The sequence below is a fragment of the Anser cygnoides genome, chromosome 13 (genome assembly GCF_040182565.1).
Source record: "Anser cygnoides isolate HZ-2024a breed goose chromosome 13, Taihu_goose_T2T_genome, whole genome shotgun sequence".
Classification (NCBI taxonomy): domain Eukaryota; kingdom Metazoa; phylum Chordata; class Aves; order Anseriformes; family Anatidae; genus Anser; species Anser cygnoides.
Genome location: NC_089885.1, coordinates 3,627,346 through 3,646,607, shown reverse-complemented (window position 1 = coordinate 3,646,607; position 19,262 = coordinate 3,627,346). Strand labels below are relative to the sequence as shown.

The window sequence follows — 19,262 nt, the reverse complement described above, 5'->3', positions numbered from 1 at the left end:
TATATTTAAGTTAAAAAATATAAAAACAAGCATTATCTCATATGTATAATTTATATTCTAAGCTCTCAGCACTAATGAAATTCAACAGAGAGAATGGCTCAGCATACTAAGTTTCCCATTGTTCGAGACAAAGCACGGCTTTATTGTGTTGCATTAGCAACCTCTTTATAAAAAGGAAGGACAAAGAGTGTTTGAATTAATGACCTCATTTGTAGAAAATAAAATCTCCTTTTTTAATGCATAGCTCATCTACTAACACACAGATACTAGCCTCTAATGGTAGCCTTATGCTGAAGTATCACTAGCAGCGTACCACATGTGATGAATTACCCACTAGCTGCCATTATTATTGACTTTAGGTTTTATTAACTTACTAAAAAGGTGACTATACATTCTTTTGTATTATCACTTGCTGCTTCAAAGACAGGAACAGGTTTGCATTAGGGCTTTTTAGGAGATTCATAATCAGACTTCTTGAGCTTACCATTACATTTATGAGATAAAATACACCAATATGAAGTATGTGTGAGTAATTACTGCTATTTGGCTGGGAGTGGATGCTATACCATGAAAGTCATAATTATTTAGGCCATAATTTCTAATACTCTACATTTAGTTTTGGTCAGCGGAAGCACTTCAGAGACTGGCTGTTGGCATATAAATACAACGATGACCAGTCTACTTCGGGCAGTGTCTGCTCTTCTAGCTTCTGTAACACTTCAGATCAGAACAGTCAGAACTGCAGATACACCAAAAGATCTGATAAATGCATGTTTTTCTCCAAAGCACCTGCAAAAGAGAAGGTCACAGCCAGGCATTCTCTGCCCTTGTAAATGTGCAACTTAACTACCTCTGTATTTTCATAGGACAAATGCCTAACTCCTTAGCCCCAGAGAACTTCATTGTAGTGTGAAACGACAGCAACTAGCATATATTAAATATATTCCCATGCACACAGCATTTGCAAGATAAAATGCTGAGATATTCTTAAAGAAGTATAGCTTAATGGCTTGTCCTTTAACGTGGACAGTCCTACCAGAATGATCACACATCTCTGCGGCTGAAGCACATTATACATGTTGTTCTCCTTATGATGCCATTATTGTTTGGCATGACTTGACAATTTGATGGCAAAACAAAAGCACACTGAAGTAAGGGCAATATCCAGCCTTTTTTCTCAGATGCATAATTGTTTTCCAAAGCAGCAGCTTCTCATAACCCAGTCCCATGTGGCTGAACCTAACCCAGATATAGCACTGAAAGCTCTTTCCCTTTTCAGTGACAGTACAAAGAGAACCGGGGACTAGCTCCTAGCCCATGCTCTGGCAGCTTCAACACTGACCTAAATAGGTTACTGAGGATTACTTTTGGCACTATTTGGGAAACTTAACTGGCTTCAAGCCAATGTACCCAGCTTTGTGCCAACTGCTTCTTGTTCTCTTCTAAATCAGGGAAGTAACATTAAAAAGTGCCAGGGAGCAAGCTGAGGGTTGGGGTTGAAGGATGCTACACTCTAGCGATCTGTGTAAGCACAGGGAATCCATAGGGGCCACCTCTATAGACCAGAACAACCTGGAGCAGTCCTTAGGCTCCTGTCATTTGTTCTGGGCACAGCACAGAGACACCAGTGTCTCCTCCGAGGCTGTGACAAACACTTTGGCAATTCTTGAAATTTTGTCCTTAAGTCACTGCTTGCAGAAAAATTCTCAAAGTGTTACAGCATCCTTTCTTCTGCAAAACGTTACCTGAAATCTTTTTCACTCTGTGGGACTACAAATGGCTTAAAGGAGGAATTTAGCATACATCCCATACAAGTCAGAGGTTTTCAGAAATTAGAACTGTGCAATTTCCGAGACCTCTGCAAAACATCAGCTTGCCTGACTGCTTTGAAATTTATGAAGTGTGGCACTGCTACAAAATAGTCTCACTACATCACACATGTTGCAGTTGAAAAGAACTTTTTTGGTCGTTTTTCCTCTCCAGTCTCCTGTTGCAGAACTTTCTTCTATGCTGAACTCCGAAGGGTTAACTGGCATTGAGTGGAGGAGGGGGAAATCAGAGGTCAGCTCATGTTCTGATACCAGTGAACTCACAAGTTACTCCTTAAGCATGTGGTTTCATCGTAGGTTCTTCCTGCCAGCAATTTCTCACTTTAATCATACACCCACAGCAACCCAGATCTTTAAATTCAGCAATTCTTTCTCAGGTTTCAGCAAGTCATTGGCAGCCTGAGCTATTTTTGGGATATTTTCTCTACTGCAGATGCAGCTTAGGAAAACGCAGGGAGCATGCTAAAGACCTGCAGCTATTTGCCTTGTACAATTTGCTCATTTCTCTTTATTTCTCTGTTTTCCTGCACTGATCACTTAAAGGACAATCTCTCTTGCAAACAAAATCCCCGGAGCCTGATTAGAGGGACTGAAGGCTCCCAGACACGGATTGCCTGCCAGCCACAGCACGGTAAGGACATGGACACTTTTGGCTAGCCTTGCATTGCAGTTTTTTAAGCTTTGCTGAACGTTTATTTGTGTCCATCGCTTCCAAATCAACACTGCTGGCATGGCAGGCAGTCTCCAGCTCCTGGTCTCCATTTTCATTCCCTAAAATCCTCAGCACTTGTAAGTAACACATTTATACTCACCGTCTCTTTGTGTGTTCTAGAAATCAGTGACTGACACTAATTTTGATCAGTGCCAGGGGTTGTTTGTTTTACTTACATTTTAGCATCTTTTAGAGATCTGTAATTTTTAATCCTGACTGAAACTGTGGGTATTTCTATTGCCTGATCTTCCCTATTTTAGGTATATTGTTAGTCTCATTATTTAGCTCAGCAAATAATTCAAATCAGGGACTTGTTTTATGTACTGCCGATGGAAACATTATAAAAAGACCTGCTATTGTTGGTTTACAATTATATACATATCTTCTCTTGTGCACAGGCTCTGCTATAATACCTTAAAGCTGCCACATAGCAGTGTGCTAACATTACAAAGACAAATATGCTGTAAAACCAATGCAGCAGACTGAGTTGTACTAAAAATGAATCGGTTTTATCATGCAGTTCTTCCTACACAGGCTCACAGAAATGCATGAAGTACGCTCTGCAAGAATGGTGAGATTCCCGTTTTACAGGACATACTGTTTTATAGAAGTACTTCTAAGAATATTTTACTTATACATACTACTGCAGGAAGATTAACACAGTTCTTTTCTAATGAACGTACAAACCAAATTTTGGGAATTTGTGGTAACAGAAACTGGAGAAGGGATTCTTCTGGTCCCTTCCTGTACTTGAGGCTTCTCAGAGAAACTGAATTGTTTTATCCTTTCAGGATTACTGGTATGATGATTGCAAAAAGAAAAACCTCCTGAGGGTTTAATGTACAGCATCCAAATCTTTGACTACAACTTGGTGTCTGTTGTTCTGCTGAGAGGTTTTAGAAAGCCTGACTTTGCACTTGAGGTAAGGAGGCCTTCAGATAGAGGAAGCAATCAGAAGCTATCTGTATCTGCTGCCAGGACAGGCAAGAACACACTGGACAAATGTAGCCCCATTCTTGCCTATGAAAATGCTTTGGTATTACAGTCTGCAGAAGAAGCAAAAGTTAGCACATCCTCCCAAACAATATTTTAGGAGTTAATTCAATCTTTACCTTTCTCCAAGGGAGAATTTTTTGTTCATTTTCCAGCCTGCAAATGTTATTTGACTGATTTAGAAAACTGATTGGAGGGATGTGGGAAACATGCACAAGTGGACTGAGGGCACTATGTTCAGCAACAAAGACCTTCAGACACTGGATTCTTCTTTAAGGCTTAATTTTCAGCATTGGAAAAGTTACCATGTCGATATGCAAAGAATTAAACAAACAAACAAATGAAAGATAGCAAAGCCATGCAGAATATAATGACTTAGAACACAGAGCACTAAAAGCCAAAAGCGAAAACTCCAGCTGGTATCGGTATGTTTTGGATCAGGCTCTGGAAGTGGTATTTTTGCTTCCAAAAGCCTCTCGTCAGTTTTGATAGACAGTTTTCTCTGATACTACGTTCTCTCTGAGCATCAGACTGATCTCTGAGCCCGACTCTCTCCTCCCACTGGCGGATCTCAGTCTCAGTGCCACTGAAGTCACTGATACTAAATCAGTCTGATGAGACAGACGAATCAATCCCTTAGTCCTCAGTTCCATTTTGTACTTGATCCCAAACGTTAGCACTCAGCTTGCTGGCAAACTTGAGACTTGATGCATTTCACAGAGACCACAGGCAGAAAACGGTGATTATAGCTGGATGTGCTTTTGCTAAAGGTTAGCAAAGCATTTGATTGTTTACTGTTAAGAGAGGAACTGCTATGTCATTAGACGGGATGCAGGGCATGCATGTAAATCTAGATCCCATATTTCTCTTCCAAAAAAAGTTACTCTAAGCACAAATAGAAGTCTACTGACAGGATAAGTCTGTGCAGAATTTAATGTTTTTCAGCAACATAAAACTCATTATAGTGATGCACCTCCACAGATAACAATTCAAGTGCTGCTTGTTTGGGATCACTTTAGAAAACGTCATACTAAATTATGCTGTTGGAAAAAATATTAGAAACACAATGAATGTTGGAAAGGAAGGAATATAAATAATGAAAAAGTAGATGCCATCTAGGATACATAAACTTCTTATTTTTGAAACAAACTGTTGCATACAGGAGCTCTCTGGAAGTTGAAAACCCCAGCTTCGTTAGATAAGGAATAGAGGTTAATGGGATCAGCAACTCTCCAGATGTTCAAAACTGAGCCCACACTCATGCTGTGCTGCTACGTTCATTTTGGCTCCCCACAGACTCCTGCACAGCCCTTCCACACAAAATCTTCAGACTAGGACCAGGAATAGCAGCCACCTCAGCTAGGAGCAGAGGCCACTGCTGTTGCTGGTGTGTGACAGGGGTACCACTTTTGGTATGCAGGCCTTGTCCCTGAAAAGACAGACGTGGCTCCTCTTGTAGAGGGAGCAGTGGAGCAGAAGAGAGGCTGACTGGAAGAAATGATAGAAATCACCTCCTGATCAGGTGGAGGTGCTGTCGAAACTCTGCAGGTAGCACCCATTGCCCACACAGCTCCTAGCCCAGGTAACAGCATGTACATCTCCGTGTCCACATTCTCCTGGCTGAGGCTCTGCCTCATGCTCTTAGAAAAAAGAGCACTGAATGGCTTGCACTCCCTCCTGGGGCTTGTGAAATCTGGAAAAGCTAGGAGAAGACAGCAGCTCTCTGTGCTGGTTTTTTTTTTGGTGCATATACATTAAATCAGCCACACACAAGATACTAAAGATTAACTGACTCTGTAAATGTACTAATTTATAATTCAGCAGCAGCAATGATGCCAGGCACTCCATAACTCAGATTTGATGGTCTTTGCCTAGAGAAAAGTATATACAAAGGGCTAACGGATATCAATAAGGGCAGTGGCTAAAGTGGAACACATGCTGATTTACAGTAGAACTTGTTCTAGAGGCTGAACATGAGTCAAAAGCATAATTATTCCTTCACTTGAACAATCACAGAATCAGGTCCCTCCAATTTTAATGACATCCTCAGACATACACTACAGTTACTATAAATCAGTTATTGTGCATGAGAACAGTCATGGTAATTAGTGAGTTATATTCTCTTCACCTGACTTTTTTTAACTTCATTGTTTCCAATTTTAGCTGAAAATTCAGGGGAAAAAATTAATCCTGCACTACTCATAAATAGACTCCAAGTACCTTTAACTCTCAGTGGCTCCAGTGACATGCAGTAACTTTCTACACTGCAACAACCTGATGAGACGGCTGAGCCCTTCGGGAAAATAGAAGGAACAGTCTTACTCTTCCTGGCTGTTACTTTGCACCTGACTGATTCTACTAAATCTGGTTGAGGGACTGGTTTCAAAGAGCAAAAAGTGAATAGTACAAGAATATATTTACAGTGTGCCACTAAAGATAAAGACGCCAGAGGCAGGATTGCACTGACGCCACCCTATAAGTATGACTGAGTCCCTATTTGGGATACTATAAAGTTCTTGTCACCCACATTCCAGAAAGATGAAAACCTCTCATAACAATGAGCTGGGACTATTAGTGCTTTTGGTAAAGATACCAGCAGGGAAATGAATTATTTAAGATGTATAACAATGTTGGCCCAAGAACAAACAGACATAAATCAACCATTACGACTAGAATTAGGACAATACACTGCAGCAGTGAGATGAGAGCAAGAATCCTATCTATCTTTTTTAAGATGGAGCATGACCAATTACCAAGAGCACTGTATGTTTTTGCAAGTTGCTACAACGCTACAATCACTCCAGGACTGTTTCCTATGGTTACTGCGATACCCTTGATTCATGTCAATATAAAGGAGATTAAGAATCAATGCCTGGATGCAATGCCTGGACAAACGGGCAGGTGCTACAATTTATTTTAATAGATGTTGCTCCTTTTGACATCACATGTATTTCCATACAAAGACTAAGGTAACACTGGTGTGGTAACATCAACCTCTTTAAGACACACAAACGGAACTAGCACTTTGAGTTAGAGAGGGATGAATGGAGCTAACTTAGTTCATGTTGATATTCTGAAGAATGCAAGAAATCTGTTAAGAGACTGCACAGATCAGGGTATACTGAATGCATTTTATGCGTAAACAAATACTGAAAATTAATTTCACGTTGAGATTTTTCCTCTTTTGCTCAAAAGCCGACCAGCTAGCCCACCAGCCTGTCCTCACTGTGGAGGGAGGGGAAGACTGAGAGCATGAGACCCGTACTTCCCCAAACCAAAATTAAATTGCATGCCACATGGATGAGAGAGAGAAACTGTAGTATAGATCTGGACTGATAATACTGGTTGGTGCCAAAGCAACAGACCTTAAGCAACAGGGCTTAAATTTTTGGCCAAACCAGGTCAGAGCATCATAGCTCAGTTGCTGTGTAAATACTACGGCTGCCATACAGACTGCAGTAGTTAGACTTGGGCACTTCAGAAGTCTTTATGCAGACTGCAGTATCAATAAAGAGAAGGCTCTAAGCAGCCTTCAACACGAATCAGCATTTCTCTTGCAGTTAACCTTCAAGTTAACCTTCAGAAATGGATGTCTGTTCTTTACAAACTAACTTTTGAAAGGTATCCTTGCACAATTTATAACTGAAATTCTACCCCTAAAACTGGAATCAGTCACTGCAAATTCCACAATATTCAAGTACTTATATTATCTTGAGACTGCATGGCGGTGAGCTCCCACAGCAGCAATAGGGAGTACAATATATCAAAGAGATCCATTTAAAAATTGCATGTCCAAGGCTACATAAAACAAGGCTACAAGAAACAGTTCATCTGCAGTCACTGGGCAATTTTACACAGAATTTTGCACAGAAAATAAATAAATCCACTGGATGAGAAGACTAGATCTCTGGCATTAAAAATACTTAAATTGTTGCCATGAAATAAAAAAACATTGTTGAAATAGGTAAGCTGAATACTTTTAAATGTTACCTGTATAAAGACTTAGTTGAATCTTAAAACTTAAAAATAATATTGCTTAAAACTAGTTAGGAAAACAAACAGTTGTCATTACAGCTTCATGAATTCAGTGATAATGCTTTGCAGACTGCAGGATAGTCACCATCTCTGATACAGTCTTCTGTATTTCTAAACACTGGCTCCAGTTAAACACAGCTGTGAAAGACTCCTTAACTTCCCCATCACATCTGTTAACCTTTCTTTAGTCAGCTCTGGTGGACATTTCTTTAACTTTGCTGATTCTTGATTGACTTTGGTTTTAGTACATATGATGATCAGGCCAGCAATCCTAAGGAGAACTATTAGCAAAGGCATCTAAAAATGTGCTCATTCTTGAAAATTCAAGCCTAAACCAGTAAGGCAAGTCACCAGCAGATACAAATGACATACTGCAGATCCTAACTCCAACCTCTCCTGGTTAGGTAACACCATTTCCTCTACCACCACCTGTTAGAGACCACAGCCACTAACTTTATCTAAAGCTAGATACAGTATACAAACTCAAAGAATACAATATTTGAATGCACCAACCATCTACTAAATGTAAATATCACTCTTAACAAGGATAAAAATGCAGGTAAAATTCTGTTCTCACAAACACTGTCTCACATTTACCCTGAACAGGTTATGATGTGACCTTATGTTGATGCCAGACACAGTATTCACCTTTCAGTCCTCAAAAGCCAAAGGCATAAAAAGGTTCAAATGAAACATTTTTCTGTTTGCAAAGGAAAAACAACAGGCCTCAGCTGGAAAAGAGGAAAGAGATTATTACCGTTAAGTATGATAAGGCCTTCAGATATGACAGTGATCTAGTCATATATATATATCTCTCTCTAGTAATTCGACCACTTTAGCGTTAGATGGAAACAAGCAATATTTCAGCCCTGCAGAGCATGCTGATAGCACACAAGCTTCAAATTTAGTCCTTTCACATAGTTTGTCTGTGCTGGTATTATTAATAGGCACACTAAAATGGGAACTTCACCCTGGCTCAGCTTTGACTCACTGAATGGCCTTGGGCATCACATAACCTCTGTCTCCAGTTCTCTATCTACATAATGTGTTTGTCTATCTAGTGACTTTACAGAATCACGGGGAAAACAAATGAGCCACTTCACAGAATTTTTAGATTGCAGTACACTGGCCTCCTGTATAATCTCCATGCATTTTTATAAAGCCTTCCCTGAATTTTAACATAAACTTAGCTTTTTCATCAAGGCAACCAAACTGTTTAAACAGAAGGAGGAACTATTTTAAACTTCCAAATTAAGTCTCCTAAGATTAGTAACTTGTAGTAAGAAAATGGAACCAGAGCTGCACAAAGCTTGGAGTCTCACAGTCCCAAATATCTTTATTTGGTGATGCTTATAAAGAACATCTTCACTGTCCAGGGGAAAGGGAAGACAGAAGGAATCTTCGTTTCCCACCTTGAGATGAAATAACAGATAACATGGACAGTATAATCTGCACTGTTCCTGGGCATACCAGATGGAAGAATCTGTCAAACACTCTCAGTTATGAAACTGGCAGTGACAAGAGCTATATTATTTTGGAATCTGAACTGGCTCTGAGTGCAGGACAATCAGATTCACTTGACTGCACCAGAGGACATAAATCCTCAGTGTAGCTGAGATGATTTGCCTAAACGTAATTGAGTTAGTTATAAACTTAGTTACATATTTTCCCGTTTTCCACTAAAACTATTCAATTTCTTTAGTCTTCTGTACATTGTGACTTTCTGCTCTGAGTTTGGCCCTCTCTGTCTTAGAAAAAGACCCCTTCCCCACAAGGAATGCCCTCAGGGGACTTTTAAGACACTGACATACAGTACTCAAATGTTCATTAATTTTTAATGTGAGCTTGAAGTAGATGCAAAAATAAATTATAGAGTCATCTGATACCAATTTAAAATGGAAAGATGGACACAGCAAGCACAAAAATTGCCAACAGTTGTGTAGTTCAACAGTGACGCCAGGAGATAATCTCCACGCTGCAGCTTTACAAAGCCCAGGCATTGGGCTAACCCCTGCTGCCTCCATGGGTACTGAGGACTGAACCTCGTCAAGGCGGTATTCTTTGGATGCTCACTCATCCACCATTTTCTTATTTTTTTCTTATGACTTGGTTTCCTCTTTAATTGCATTAGGGTCTAGATCCAAAAGGAACGAACAGCAAAGTAAAAGGATATTTGTAACCATGGGATACCTGAGACGTATGTTGAACAGCTATTATAGGACATATATGCTATTATAGGACAATAGTTCAAATGAGGATGCAAAAAAGCAAGGTCTATATATTCCCAGTATATACTGGCACTATTCCTGTTGACTTCAACGGGATATTTACTTGTTCACACCGGTTCTAATTTTGGGTTAGCGTCTTTCTAATAATTACACCAATGCACCATAAAGAGTTACACCAGCCTAAAAACTACTCACTCTTAAATCTAAAGCAAGCATCTCTCAGGAGCTGAGGGAAAGGCATATTTTCATATAAGTATTTGCATTTAGACAGAACTTTTAGATATACTGTTATTGAAGCAACTTACCCATATAAACAGGAAACGTTCTTAAAAAAATCAAAATATAAAAGCCTCAGAGGCAGAGGAGCTAGAGACAGTTCATCTACATGACTATTTTATAACCAGATAACCGGAAAGCAACTTGAAAGTTACTTAATGGCTGAGCAAAATAAAGTCTAACATAAAATTTGATGGCAGTGGCTCCAAATGTCAGATGGAAATGGGTACAAATCCTTCGCAAAAAGAGACTGAAAGAGAACGGGAAATACAGGTACATAGAGCACCCCCTGCCGACAGGGGCACCGTAGAGTGCTTCATGTTAAGCAGCGGAAAGGAGTTCCTGAAATAGAGAGTAATGAGGAAGGAACAGGCAGAGCCTTAGATACATGTAATCTACTTGGTTTGTATAAGCAACAATAACGAATTCAAACATGGAAATTGGAATGAAATGTTTCTTCTTTCTGTTTTGCGGAAAATGAGATTTTGTTTCCATTGTGATGCAATCAAAAGCATGTTTCAAAACAGCAAAATTTCCTGAGGAAGGGAAATTTTGAGTTGTGCTCTGCAAAATAGCCTTGTTAGTGTGAATTGCAATAAAAAACAAAAAGATACTCCACCCTACTGCGAGACAAACTGCAACAGCAACACGGCTGGAGGATCAGTAGTAGCCCACAGCTAAGCCAAAAGTGTTGCAACAGCAAGTTCTTGATCCTGGAGGAAACACTTTGCCATAGGTAGGGCTATCTAACTGCTGTGATGAGAAAGCACATATTTGGATACTTTACTGCATTATCTGAGGGCTTTTGCCACAGGGCAGCTCTATGAGGGGAAAAATGAAGACAGAACTGAAGCAGCCAAGTGGTCCATTATGTCTTCTCAGAAGACAAAACAGTGAATCATTTACGATTAGTGTGATAAGCAAAACCTCTAGTTTAGGAGCTTAGCTATAAATACATTTTTTGATGTGGTTATTGATTTACCATTTAATGATGGTTGGTTAAAAGATGAGGTTGCCCAAGATCTGCATCCATTACCATTAAAGGACAAGCGCTTAGGACTTGTGGATAATTGCTGTTTATTGACTTTGACATATTGCATACGTATTGTGGACATAATTCACTGGCTCGGTTAGGTCAGGGTGTATTGTTCAAAACTGTACAAATGTCAGACAAGCGAAATCCCGAAAAAATATAAAGAAATAGAAGTTATATAAAAGCACAGGACTGGAAGAGTACTTTGTGAACTGCTAGATTACTTTTAATAATGATCAACAAAATTTTCAACCGCTATAACTATTGCTTCACATGGAAAAGAAAACGACTTGACTGGACTCCATCGCCTAAATGGCACTGCAAGTTTCTGCCACTAGAGTGTGTCAAGGCATGTGTGAAGACTAAACCTCTTCATACTCCGTATCATTGAATTCAAACTACTACCATAACACTGGACAAAGTTAAGCAGTATGAATGTACTATTTTTATCATTTCCTGCTTGACTGCTAGAACTTGTCCTAAAGGTTATACTGTTGGGAAAAGGTCTCGTCCCATTACTCTGCTTGTGCTGGACACAGGGATTTTGATATGAATGCTGAATAACACAGGCATCCAAAAACAGCCCAGCCAATTTTAAGTTTCTTTGCATTATGCCTATGTTTTCAGTTCAATGCCAATGAAATATCCCTTCCAGAATAAGGCTCTTACTTTGGAGCCATATAATAAACAACCCTGTTATTTTGTATTGAAAAGTTAGTACAACCAGCCAATATACCTAAATCTGGTACTCTGTTCCTCTTGATGCTAGACATGTACAGTTGAACAACTGCATGGAAAATTTGCAACAGACAAAAAGAAAAAACAACAACAACAAAAAACACATACCTATGCACAAACTGAAAATCTGATGTTTTGCTGAGAATGTAGATGCTCTTCTGTATTTAAGTAAAGCAGTTTGAAGAGAATCTATAAAAGCCCCCCTCTTTTATAGTAGAAAAAAAAATCAGAACAGTTAAAATTAGAAATGCGTAGGCATAAAGCATTGCCAGGATCAAACAGAATATGTTGAAATGTACACATTTGGAAGTGCTAAAAATCAGGTTCTGCCTCCATACTTTGCAGAATGAAGGCTTGGCCCCTACTCCATCTGCAAAACTGCACCAACAGCATTCCCTTCTCTCTTTTTGCTCATTTTTATCTCTTCAGATTGCAAACTTTTATTAGCTGTGTTGATCACACAGGCTAGATCTCAGTAATAGTTTCTCAATATCCATAGTGCCTCCCTCTCGGTGAAGATTTTAGCTACTAGATCAACGCTATAAACGTATTCTTTAAAACACATCAAACAACAACAGCAAAAGCCCATTGTAAGAGTAGACAGGAATCCATGGGACAACATGCAGATTTAGAGTCACATGCGTCTTCAAGTGGTTTTTCTGACTGGAGACATGCAGCAGCAGTTTCATTCCTTATCTACTTCCCTTAGGAAAGGTCTGCTGAGCCTTTCCTTTCCTGGAAACTATCTGCTTTCTGAGCTTCCAAAGGCCCAGAGCGTTGTGGTGACAATGATGACTGAGCAAAACTCTTCCTAAAATCTGAAAGGATAATTCCAAGTCAGCCATGCAGGGTCAATATTAAAAAAAAAAAAAAAAAAAAAAAAGGTAGATGGTAGATGAACCCCTGATCTGAACTTTTAGACTTTGAATTGCCCAGATCAGCCTGAGAAAAAGGGGGAGTCTGACTGGGCATGTGGAGTTCTCATCCAGTGACTACCTGAAAATGATGTTATATGCTGTATTTATTGGAAATGAGCTGGGGCTGACTAGAGAAGAAGGAAGATGAAAGAGAAGAACAAGAACACGAAGTATAAGGGAAAGCTCTGTGACTTGATAAGGTTGCATTTACTCTGTGTGTGCTGAGCTGTGCAGCCTGATGATTTCACAAGCCCTTGCACACCACAGCTTCATCCCAAAGAACAGGAGTCGAGCCCAGGCAGGGTATGCCACAAGGCTCATGCTCTAACACACGGTCACACGCTCTTCTGGTGAGCAGAAGAGAGGAGCTCTGTCCTTACACCCTAACAGAGGTGTAAACAAACGACTTTTCACAAGTCACCTGAATATTATCAGAATAGTGTCTCCTTAGAACAATAAGTATTTTTTTAATTTATACTAATTTTGAAGTGGAAAATGGGAATTCAAAGATGAAAAGTTTCTTTTTACATACGTTAAAATTTTTTCTCTAAAAACTTTTTTAAAAAATCTTTTTTTTTTCTATTATTTCACTTGAATTTATTTTTTTAGTTCAACCCAATCTCAAAAATGGTCCCAGTGCTTTCAAAACTCTGTGATTCTAGGAATTTAAAAACCATTGGAAATTTTTGTCCAGTTCTATTCCTAAATTCAAGCAACATTTTGGCCCTATAATCATGGGAAAGAAAATATTCAAGAGGCTTTCTAACCTTTCTGCCTCCTGCCACCGTGTTCTAGTTGATGTTGCTTGTGTCCCTTCTCAGTGGCATCTCTGCCTTGCTGTGATGGGGCCCCTCATTAACCATTTTCTAGGACTGGAGTGTGAAGGCCAGAAAGGGAACTTGCTGCTTTTAAATGAGCGGAGAGCAGCCAGGAGAAGGTATTTAAATTATGTTCTGAGGCAGAACAAAGTTGATTTATGTCAGGGATTATTTTTATCTCTCCAGTCAAGTAGAAGCTATGCAGTGAGGTCTGCATGGGTGCAGACATGCAGCACTGTTTCATACCAGACAGACTCCAATGCCATTTGAAAATAAAGCAAACTGGGCAGCAGGAGGACCCCTGCCCTGCTGCAGACCTTCGTGCAGCTCTCCGCAGGGAGGTTTGCCAGGCCAGCCCCAGGAGGTGGCTCGGAGCTCTGGCTGGGCAAGATCTGCCCAGCTTGCACCGCCCAGGCAGCACCGGGCAGCCAAGCACTGCTTGCAAATTGCCAGTGGAGAATTTCCATGGAGGAAGTAGACTGTCAGATCAGGCTCCTGGATCTACCACATCACACCTGGCCTGGCACAACAGAAAAATGGAAAAATGGGGTGGTCCCCCTGCCACGTTCTTCATTCTCATACTAATGCTAAACACATCTGAGATCAGAATAGCTCAGCTGTGAATGCTTGGGATCTTTCCCCTGCTTTTGAGGCTGGTTCAGACACGGGAAAGAATGCATTCATCCAAAGCCCACCACCGTCAGCAGGAACCTTCCCATTGATTTAAAAAGTCTGCACCAAATCCTAACAGAGTACCTCTGCAGAATAACAAAAGGGGGAAATAAAAACAAACAAAAACAAATAAACAAAACAGTGAAACTACCGCTGGAAGAGGAAAACCTATTTCCTCAAGATTTTTTTCTTTGAAAAAAGGCAGTGTACTTACAAAGTGCTTAATATATAAAGGCATGAACTCCATTGCCTGAAAGGACATGACCTAATATTTTGCATTCAATTGTCAGGGGTAGAGGAGAAAAATCAGTAAAAAATTGCTAGAATAAAAAAAAAAATAGAGGACGTTTCCAAGCAGTATACTGAAATAAATAAATTACTTGGATTTTAAAATTCTCTTGCAGTGTTTGAAATACAAACATCGCAATACATTTTCAGTGCTTGAAAGCCAGAACAAGTTCCCAATAAAATAACACAGAGCTACATTTTCCTGTACCACCAGCATACAGGCAGTGATGTGCAAGCTCATAAATAAGAAATTTAAATGCATTTGTATGTTAATAAATGTAATGAGATATATGAAAATTAATCATCTGGTGAATACAGTTCATAAATTACAGAGAGTAAGGAACTAATTGGATTCTCCTCATCTTGTCTGTTGCCTATGAGCCACATATTGAAGGTTCCCTAGAACTGAAAAAGATAATACAGCTGGAAAAGGAAGGATTTCTATCCAGACGCCATCAAGTAGTTTGAACTTTATGATGAGGAGCTTTTTACGTTTTCTCTTTTCAAATTTCGCATGTAAAAATACCACTTATTTTAAAAGACCTCCATCCTTTTGAACAAATACCATTCTGAATCAGTGAGATACGTTACAAAAAAAGTTAATTGTCAAAAGAGTAGGTAAAAAGAGCAGCTCTTACAGCAACTATATACTTGAATGTCTTGGAGATTTCAGAGAGCACGTCATCACAAGAGCTAAGATGGGATTTTACATATAATCAACTGTAGAAATGCAGCAGATATATATATTTTCCTAATGAACCTATCTCTGAGTTCTTGGCGTCTTGAATCAGAGCAGCAAAGAGCACTAGGACACAAGATGGGGTAAAGCAAAAATAAAAAATGAAAAAGGTAACATTTCTATTTGTGCTTCCTTTCAGATACATGCTATATACATATTACACTCACAAGATTTGTTCCTTTCTTGGCATGAATTTTTATGGCAACATTACTTGTAAGTAAAACAGAAAGATTATAACATATATTATAGGTTTAACAAACATAAATAATATTCTGCCTACTAAAATTCAAAGATTTCTTTGAGTCCTATATTGTATTTGCTTATCTTTTTCCCCATTATGAGAGGAATCACATATCATTCCTAGGAGATAATGAGATCTAATAAGAGCAGATGAAATTTGCACAGCAGTTTGGAAGAAACAGAACTATTTTTTAATCTCCACTTTACATAAACAAAGCTGATAATAGCAAACCTTCTGGAGAATGAATTATTATCAATTAGCCATAATGTGGGTAGTGTATGCTATAGGAACATTTCAGTGGTAGACAAATGCAATTTGAGAGAGGTTTGTTCTCTAGCAGTAAAATAACAGGCTGAGGTCACTTTAAACAAACATTTAAAATGCAGTGTATTATTACTATTTCAATCACTGCCAATTGCCTTTACTTACTCTAATTACTGTTTCATTAGATTTAGAACAAACATGTTTTGCTATATGCTGCAGGACAACATAGCACAAATCAAGGTGATTCAGATTGAGACTTGTCTTATTGTAAGCACATTCTGAAGCCAAGTCTCTAATCCTAATATAAATAATCCAAATACCGCCACAATTGTACCTGTTTCCTTCAAAAAATAAAGTGAATCTTCTATGAATATTCCAAGTAATAATTTCTTTCTACCACTACTACTTTCCTAATTTTCCAGAAGGTGTCTTTGTGAACACAGTTGTCAGATTTTATTAGAAGTAACTAATTTAGAACTGTCTACAAGCTTCATGGAATGGATTCCCTTTTTCACAGAAGGGAGATGCAATAGGCCACCCTGATTTACCCAAATACTGACAATCATAAATACACCGAAATATTAAATGATGTATAAACAAGTAACTACCTTTCCAAAAGATGTTAAATGTTTTAAAATGGAAACTTTGAAAGTTTCATCACAAATGAATTCATAATGCACTGGTTTTGAACAAAACCAAAACCCAACAAACCTCCAAACTTCTTCTCTTTCAAGGAAAAGAAATGTGTATGTAGGATAGTTAGCATGAATAGCTATTGTTATCTCCTTTGTCTTGGAAACTGTGCATGTATGAATACGACAGTTCACATACCCCTTCCTTCATACACAGAAGATAGAACAGGTTTCCTGCATTGTCCTCAGGAGGCCTTTAAGACTTGAAACTCTGCATTAAGGCAATAACTGTAATCAAACCACATGCTTCAGTCAGTAATTCACAGGACTCAGGAAACAGTTTCCCTGATGCACAATTTCTTTTTATCTATTGGGTTTAATTATGGGCATTTTTCTTTTTCATCTGAAGCATCTGCTTGGCCCAAGCTGTCTGTACCAGATAAAGTCAGAAGTTCAAACGAATACTGACAATAGACCTTTAAAATTAAAAGCAATGTAATTCAGCAATGTATAAATCATACTCCTCCACTGGCAGCTTTGCAACTGTTAAAGCACAGCTGGCGATTCTTGTTCCAATACAGAAATAAATCATTCAATCTTCATTTAATGGTTTCTCAAATAATTCCACAAACTTTGTGTAGCCCAAACAGCTTTTCTGATATTTTTCCCTAGTAGTGAAAGCTATACAAATAGTACTGAAAAAAAAGTACTACTATGTTAGAGAATTCAGTTTTGGCTAATATATTTGTAGTCCTTGTGCCCCCTTTCATGACTCCACAGCAGGGCCCTAAGACCACAATCCTCTGACCCTTGACTCTGTGCACCCTTCCTACCCTGCAATTTTTGTGTTTACAGCCCTTTTTCTTAAGCACACAGCCTAGGTTGGTCACAGAGATCACTCACCTCATGATGGACTGCAGCTTCAGGCCACTGCATACCTCTGAGTGAAGTACAAATAGATCACATTTGATATGGCTGCTTTACTTCATGATGTAGGTATGACCACACAGTTCATGGTAACATAGCTGTGTTAGGGCTTGGGCTGCTGCTAGGGAGACGGGAACGTGGGAAAACATGGTAACATGGGTAATGTGACTTTAGTATCTATATGTGCGCAAGGTCTTTCACACATTTCCTTACCTCTGTACTGGGATGAGTCTTTCCTTACCTCTGTACTGGGATGACATGAGTCACGTACAGCATTACTTCCCTATTCCTTGCAAAAAAACGAGTTTTTTGACCTTTGGGGTCAAAATTCATACAAAAAACCCAAATCTTCTTTACTCCACCTACAAAAAGACTATCAAGATGACATGTACGATTTGGCAGGCAAGAATCCTGCATCTCTTTAGTGTCCATGGCTCTTAAAACACCCTTCATTTAAACTATTTCTGATCCCTTTTCTGTTTATGCCCTTGGTAGAGGTAGTTCAAAGAAAGCACTTGCCTTATCCCCTTCTTTTCGGCAAGTTCTCTGTGTTGTCCTCTGAACTCTTGTTCTCAGCATCTCTTACTTCCCTCTCTGCCTGGCAGACAAGGTAAACTTTAGGGACCCTTGTGCTCTTAGAGTCACCACAGGGCAAGGGTTACAATTCGTACAAGAGCTGTCTCTTCCCAGGCTGTCAGCAATATGCTAATATGGCGGCCTGGCAAGTATTTGAGAACATCACTTCTAGCAAAATAACTGTCCTGAGTAGTATTTGTCATATACACAGCTGCCTATCCCACAAAAAAAAAAAAAAAAAAAAAAAAAAGAAAAGAAAAAAGAGCCCTGCAAAATTCAAGTCTAATAAATTTTCAAACAAGATGCCCATAGGAACTTAGGACATGAGTACATGTCAGTAGCCATGTGCACTGAAATCCTCTTCATACGCATACCCAGCATAATGCTTTCATGCACCATATATCTAATCCGTAGCCTCTGCTTCGGAAGTAAGAACCCACTATAAATTTCAGAATTAATTCAAACATTAAACAGAATATAGGTCTTCATTACTTTGGTTAACGAGCAGTTAAAGAATGTGGCAAATGACCAAATCATCAGCCTGCCATTCAGTTTCAGCTATATGCTGTGCTACCATTTCATTTCAGGTTTTTCAAAGCCCTGCAGCTGAACTACAGCCGGGTATTTAATGCAGAATTATATCTTTTGGGGGAATGTGTTATTTTTAAATGCTTAATAATTATGAATTCATTTGCCATTCTTTTTATAAGCAGGAGATCATAATGAACTCATCTGTTATTCATGTGAATGTCAAATGCGTTCCCACAGGAGTTTTATTCTAATTCACTATTAGTTAGTGGACTCATAAAATAAAACGCTATCCATTTTCCACTCTGAATATCTAACACTTGGTAATTGTTCATCAAAGGGCAAATGCAATATTTTTCTTTGATAACTTTCAGTTCTGATTTAACCAGGTAAAAAAATGGGTTTAAAGTAAACGTACCTTTAGAAGCAGTTAAAAGTACATTTGGTACACTGTGAATCTGTCATTTTAGATGCAGCGCGTGAGATCACGAGCTAGTATTTAAAAATGTAGATGTATTGTACTATAAGCATACACTCTTGAACTATAGGCATTTAACATAAAAAGACAAGCTACATAATAAATCACACTCTACCCCAATATATAATGCCTAATGATAGCTCAATGAAAGGCACACTTTCAGTATTCATGAGATGATCACAATTTTCATGCATCTGTTCTATTGTAGTTAAAAGGTGTAAAAGTGGAATAGTGTAAAGGTGGAATACTTACAGGTCACTGTGGGATTTGAATGTGATGACACTGGGCAGTGGGACTTTGACCTGTGAAAACAAACACAAACTTAGCAATAGAAAAAC

General features: G+C 38.9%; 1 protein-coding gene across 12 annotated transcripts in view; it reads left to right on the top strand.

The window, feature by feature from the left end:
- Positions 1-2,052: 2,052 nt before the first annotated feature.
- The window catches only part of AMMECR1 (AMMECR nuclear protein 1), a 104,544-nt gene continuing 87,334 nt past the window's right edge, over positions 2,053-19,262 (top strand). For 3 of the 12 annotated variants that reach the window (XR_010834750.1, XR_010834751.1, XR_010834752.1), the window contains exon 1: positions 2,055-2,460. Coding sequence is in view for 1 of the 12 variants with exons in the window: in XM_048070633.2 (XP_047926590.2) it covers positions 2,289-2,460 (172 nt within the window). In the remaining 11 variants the exon portion in view is untranslated. Of the gene's footprint in view, positions 2,619-19,262 lie in introns of all 12 variants that reach the window. The other 9 variants (XR_010834748.1, XR_010834749.1, XR_010834745.1 and 6 more) reach the window with 7 other exon arrangements.